The sequence below is a fragment of the Trichechus manatus genome, unplaced genomic scaffold (assembly GCF_000243295.1).
Source record: "Trichechus manatus latirostris isolate Lorelei unplaced genomic scaffold, TriManLat1.0 scaffold00249, whole genome shotgun sequence".
In the NCBI taxonomy this organism is placed as follows: Eukaryota; Metazoa; Chordata; class Mammalia; order Sirenia; family Trichechidae; genus Trichechus; species Trichechus manatus.
Window position 1 is genome coordinate 2778349 of NW_004444185.1, and position 6605 is coordinate 2784953.

General features: G+C 46.1%; 1 protein-coding gene across 1 annotated transcript in view; it reads right to left on the reverse strand.

The window, feature by feature from the left end:
- The window catches only part of LOC101360028 (nuclear body protein SP140-like protein), a 76027-nt gene extending 73239 nt beyond the window's left edge, over window positions 1–2788 (reverse strand). Inside the window, 1 exon segment of the mRNA XM_023724482.1 lies at window positions 2684–2788. Within this exon segment, the coding sequence (XP_023580250.1) occupies window positions 2684–2715 (32 nt within the window). The 5' untranslated portion in view covers window positions 2716–2788.
- Window positions 2789–6605: the final 3817 nt, after the last annotated feature.

Genomic DNA, 6605 nt, shown 5'->3' on the forward strand with positions numbered 1-6605 from the left:
AAAAAAGGTCGAGAAGGGAGAGGGTTGACATGTCATGGGGTTGTTAACCAATGTCATAAAACAATATGTGTACTGACTGTTTAATGAGAAACTATATTCTGTAAACCTTCACCTGAAGTACAATTAAAAAAAAAAAGAAAGAGAGAGAGAGAAAAAAAGAAAACCTTATAAAGCACAGTTCTACTCTGACCACATGGGGTCACCGAAACTGGGAATTGACTCTACAGCAAATGGTTCAATAGGTCCCTGTCCCACTCCCCCTCTGTGTCTTCTCTAGCTCCTCCTCCTCTCTCCCCTTCCGTTTAGAGTTTCCTCTGTCTCCAGCCAGATACCTCGTGCCCCTGAAGCCTTGACTCCAACAGATATGTATCAGAAGCTCTTCCATAAAAGGACAGTGTGTTCCATCAGAAGAATTTAAATGAATAAATTTTTCACTGCCCCATGTAAAAAAAGAAAGAAACTCCAATGAAAATATCACATACAAAAACCCCAGATGTTTTCAAAGTGGCAAGAGCTGAACATTCGTGGCCTAAACTGCATTTATTAGAAAACCAGAAACATTGACAAGCAAATTATGTTTTAAATAAGCTATTACAAAAAGAAAACAAGTTAATCTACTCCCTCAAAAAAAAAAGTTGAAGTAGATTATTAGCAAAGACAATGCATATAGAAAAAAAAGAAAGCAGAATTTAATTGAACCTCAAACAGAAAAGAAAAGTAGTTGATCAATAAAACCAAAAGGTGATCCTTTGAAAAGAAGCAATCTGATTTATGCCTCGGATGTCTGGGAGGCCTCAGGAACTGGAGGTGCCGTTACTTCAGTAGACAGGGCTAGGAGGTGACAGTCAAAACTGGGCACAGTGGGGCTGTCAACAAGAGGCATTACTTCCACAGAGCTCCTCATCCGTTTTCAGTCTCATTCTTATATGTGAATAGACATTTGGTGAACACTCGAGGAAAACTTGGTTAACAGACAAATAATAAGGCAGGAATTGGGAAGAACACGTAGAAGAACCTTGGAAGAAAGGAAACTAAGGAACAAAACCAAAACCCTTTACTTATCGTCCTCATGACTATGAGAGGAGCTATTAGATTCATTAAAAAGACCAGGATGCTGTTAAAAAAAGAAACAACAATAAAGAACTTTTGGAAATGAAAAATGTGATGATAGAAATTTAAAAATTACTAGAAGGAGTAATCACCACCCGTCTGTCAGTTTGTTGCATGGAGGTGGCTTGCGGGTTACTCTGATGCTGCAAGCTATATATACCACTGGTATTTCAAATACCAGCAGGCTCACCATGGAGGATAGGTTTCTCCAGAGCTTCCAGACCAAGACAAACTAGGAAAAAAGGCCTGGCACTCTACTTTTGAAAATTAGCCACTGAAAACCTTAAGGATCACAACAGGCTATGGTTTGATACCGTGCTGGAAGATGAGCCCCCTAGGTTGGAAGGTGCTCAGAATACGCAGTGGCTGCAACGACGAACTCAAACATACCAGCTATTGTGAAGATGGTGCAGGACTGGGCAGTGTTTCGTTCTGTTGTACACGGGGTCGCCATAAGTTGGAGCTGACTTGATGGCAATTAACAGCAACAAGGAGTGAAAGACAGAGCTGAGAAAACTTCATAAAAGGTAGAATCCAGAGAAAAAGAGATGAAAGGTTGCCAGTTGTAACATAATGATAATGGTGACTGTTGATTAACCCCAAACTGTGACTCGACAATGCATGAAGCGTCCCGCTCCAGTCTAAGGGTAACGCCCCCACTGGGGCACTCCTTCCCATCACCTCTCCTCGATTCAGAGACATTTGCTCCTGAAATCATCCTCTCTCTCTCATGGCTCACCAATTTTTTCTTTTTTACTGGAATGTTCCTTGAAACACACAGGCATGTGTAACTATCACCCATTTAAAAATCTCCCTACACCCCACTCCCCCATTTCTAGCAAAATCCCTTGAAACTGTTTTCTATATTCATTAACTCCATCTCTCAATCTCTCTTGAACCCATTCAAGTCGGATGCCTCCCAATCCATTGAGCCCCGTGGGTTGATGTCTTTACCCATCTCCATGTTGTCAGAGGAAACCCTCCACCTAATAAAACACAACCAATTCTTCAAAAAATTAGAAATCACAAGAAACAAACAAAAACCTACTAAAAATGACAGAGTTGTCATGGAGGAAAAGTGGGAGGCAATCATTATGAACTCAAAGTAAAAAACTAAAGAGATGAAAACATCAGGAGGCAGATGAAAGCTATAAAGGATGAAGTTGCTACCATTTTGGGGGATAGTTTTAACCCAAAATTGAAAAAGAACATTTTCAGAGATATTAGAGAGGGAACTTTCCCTGAAATAAAGGTAGAATGGTGTCCGCAGATGTAAAGAACATGAAAAGCGTGTTTAACAGTCTGATGGTGCTCGTGGAATTCATCTGCAACCTATGTTACTTTATTTATTTTTTAACAATGAGAATGCATCTATTTTTAAAAAAATGAATACCATAGTAAGTCTAAAAGCAGCTGGGTTTCCTACCAGCTGTCCTGTTGTGGTTTGAAACCCCCAATTTCCTCATTAGGTATTCTTTTATTTTAATACCTTGCACGCCGAGTGCTTGTCCCTCCAACTCAAGCAGCAACATTACCCGAGAGAAGGGAAGAAGGAAGCAAGATACAGACTTACATGGCACTGAGATGACCATTCCCACCTGTCATTGTCTGCCCTGGCACTGCTGGGCGTTGGAGCTGGCCCAGCTCTCAGCCTGCGTCCAGTATGGCTGCCAAGCCTGATCAGGAAGTCTGAGGGCTCCGCCCAAGTGGGGAAAAGTAAAGTGAAAGTACTTACTCAGATGCGTGATGGATGATGGGCTGTACAGACAGTATCTCCCTCTTCCTCTAACTCCAGGGCAGTTCTGGGTTTCATGGAATTTGGCAGCAGGGACCCAGGGGAAGGACTCACCTCCCAGGCCCCGAGGACCAGGGAAAGGGCATCCCCGGAGGGGAGCCCGGGCCAGCTCCAAGCAGCCCACTTGTTTGTGCAAAAACAGGCAAAAAAATCTGTTTGAACCAAAAGTGTCCATAGCTGCTTCTGCCTCCTGAGTGTGGCTAGTGTGTAAGTCCATGGGGGCCACCCTCTGGGGGTCCGTCACTGTTGCCCCTTCCCCTTGCCAAGATGGCTGTGTGGGAAAGAAGAGAAAGCCAGAAATATCGCTCCTTCTCTGGCCCATGGGCTGCCCTACACATTGGTGAGACCCAACTTGGCAACTTAGTGGCCGGCGTTTGGATGCAGGGCAAGGGAGAGCCGAAATGCCTTGTGTTATCTATCACGCGGGGAAGAGGGCCTTCCCGTTTTCAGAAAGCAGCCTGGGCAACAGAGAGAATTCTCCTAGCCCTGGTGCCAGAGACTAGAGCTGAGCTGGTGACCGTGGTTAACATGTTCAGTGCAAAGTTTTAAGGTGTTCCCCAAATATGGGCAGCTTCACAACTGTGGAGGAGTGATGAGGAGACATCGGAGCGTCAAACAAGCCCCCGAGATGTTGCCGAGGGAAAGGCTTCTCATTGGATGGGATGGAGGTTGGAACCCAGATGACCTAGATGTTGAAAGGCAGGGTGACCCCCTCTGGGAGGGTGACTTCTGCCTAGGAGTTTTATCCGTGCACAGATTTTTCTTTCATATTCTGTCATCCTTCCACAAAGGAGAAGAGACCTAGAGGGCCACTCCACGACAGTATAAAACTGAAAGTGAAGGGAAGGGGGGCAAAGGGAACATGAGGTTGGGGCCATAAGACCCAATCAGGGACCAGAGGTTTGCTCAGAACCGTGCAGCAGGGACAAGGTGGTGGGAGCCAGGGGTGTGTGGAATCCAGGGCCAGAGATGGGGCAGAGGATGGAAGCAGGAAGTAGATGAGGACTCCGGAGCCACAGCAGACAGCGCTCTAGAGCAAAATTTTCCAGATCATGTTCCACTGAATCCTATCTCTTCAGGCTGATTTCTACATGGGAGTGAGTCCTTGGAAAGGGGGATGGGAAGAGACACCAGAGCAGAAGAGGAAGGGGTTAAAAGGTGAGGGGCTGTGGCAAGTGAGGAAGAGAAGGGAGCATTGGGGACACAAGAAGTCCATGCAGGCCACCTTCTGACGGTCTGGGGACCATCCAGGAGAAAGGCCTCCAAGGACGCCCACATTCCTTGCACAGCTTGAGGAGGAAGGAGGCTGGCTGCTCAGGGCCCCCCAACCCAACTCAGCTCCATCACCCATAGCCCTTCAGTTTAAGCCTGGGATCAACCTCAGGGAAGGATGGGTAATGTGGCATCCAGAATTGGACAAGGACAGACATCCCCCTGTGTGCTCGTTAGTGGTGGTCAGCACCCCACCCCTGGAGACCCACTGATTTCACCTTGTGCATCTTCCCCATGACCATCCACCCAGCCAGCGAGGCCAGCCATGGACACATCCTGTGGGACTCAAGCAAGGAAGGAGCCCGTTACTTCCATGACATTTCTCACTTATCAAGTGAAAGCTTCTTTTAGATTTGCATGTTAACACCCATTCCCATCACCACCAAGTCAGAACCTCTTTCTTGACTTACTCCAGCAAAGTCTACATCTCCCTCTATTGGTAAAGGCTGGTATCACAGTCTCCTTAGACCTGCGTTCTGTTGCGTTTGGGGAAATAGAATGCAAAAATCTTTCTTCTTAAGCTTACAAACATCCAAACACCTCAAAATTAGTAGTAGGGGTGCCATTATTTCTTTCTAAATTAAAGTGATCTGAACGAAGGGTTGGCTTCTGAGATAATTTCGATATTTAGCTGTTCATGGGCACACAAACAAGCTCGTGGCCTGTACACAGAAATCTTGGTTCAAATTCTGAAGGAGGCGCTGTGACTTGGCCCCTTTCACCCTCTTTAGAACTGGCTGTCTTTCCAACCACCAGAGATCTTCCTTCTGCCCAGGGCCCCAGGGGTGACCTGCTTTCTGCACCCTCCTCCAAGCTAAACCTCCTTGCAAGGAGGGTCCTAGACCCAGGGCTGACCATAGCTGCAGATAATCTCCACGGCCGTCCAGGCACAAGGGCTTTACTCCATCACAAGTAATTTTAAGCATTTAAAAATATTAAACAAACTGCAAAAATTGATGGCATTGAATGAATGTTTAAACGCTTTCGTTACCAAGTTTTTATTTTTTTAAATTGTTTTGATGGCATGTGTTTTCGGTATTGGAATGCACGCTTACTAATTGAATGTGTTTAAATTTTTGGTTGGTAATATGGATTTTGAGAAATATGATCTGGTAATACAAGCCACTAATAAGGCGAGTGGCACTCTGGCGCCACTGATCTATGGGATGACAATACACCAGTAAGAACTAAATAGAGAATTTATTGCGGGCACCTTTCCATTAGGAGGAGACCTGGTAGCACAGTGGTTAAGAGCTTGGCTGCTAACCAAAAGGTCAGCAGTTCAAATTCACCAGCTGCTCCTTGGAAACTCTATGGGGTTCTACTCTGTCCTATAGGGTTGCTATGAGTTAGAACCGACTTGACAGCAATGGGTTCGGCTGGTTTGCGTACAAGTGAGAGTTTGGCCTAGTAGGAAACACAATGAAGGTGAGTTCAGGTCCTAGACACAGATTCTGAGGCCATGAGGGGCCTCCCAGGGAAGTCATACACCCTGGTTTATACTGAGCGAGCTGGAGAACCTGCCCCCCTTCCCAATCTCCCCACCAGAAGGCGCTCCTCTCCAACACAGCAGACCAGGGTGCTTATTGATGACCAGAGGAGCCACACCAGGAGGTTCAGACTGAGGGGTCCTTACAAAGAGCCTTGAGACCTCACAGTGATAAGAGGTATCTGTGGATGGTAAGAGGTCCAGGTCCTCTTGCAGCTCCTGGGGACACAGCCTCACTCCCTCCAGGGTCAGAACAGAGCCTGGCGCCCAGCATTGCAGCAAACACCCCGCCTCTCTGAGTCCAGGTAAACTGTACTGACAGGTCTTAGTCCCCGTCCTTTGCCCTTGGCTGTCTATTTATTGCTCATAGGGCCAGGTACTTTCTAAGTGCACAAACATATATTAACTCATTAATCCTCACAATAATCCAGTGAGCTGTGTACTCCTAGTATCTCCATTCTACAGGTGAAACTAATGCATGGGCACACAAGTAATCTGCACAAGGACATACAGCCAGTAAGTGGAGGACCTGGGTTTCCACCTACATGGGCCAACTTCAGAGGCTGTGCCCTTAAACAACAGGCTACGCTGCTGCCCAGTTCAAATCAGTACTTCTTTGTTGTTGTTGTTAGGTGCCATCAAGTCGGTTCTGACTCATAGCAACCCTATGTACAACAGAACAAAATACTGTCCAGTCCTGTGCTATCTTCACAATCATTGTTATGCTTGAGCTCATTGTTGCAGCCACTGTGTCCATCCATCTTGTTGAGTGTCTTCCTCTTTCTCGCTGACCCTCTACTTTACCAAGCATGATGTCCTTCTCCAAGGACTGATCCCTCCTGATAAGACGTCCAAAGTAAGTGAGATGTAGTCTCGCCATCCTTCTTTCTAAGGAGCTTTCTGGTTGTACTTCTTCCAGTACTTCTTATGACACCAAAA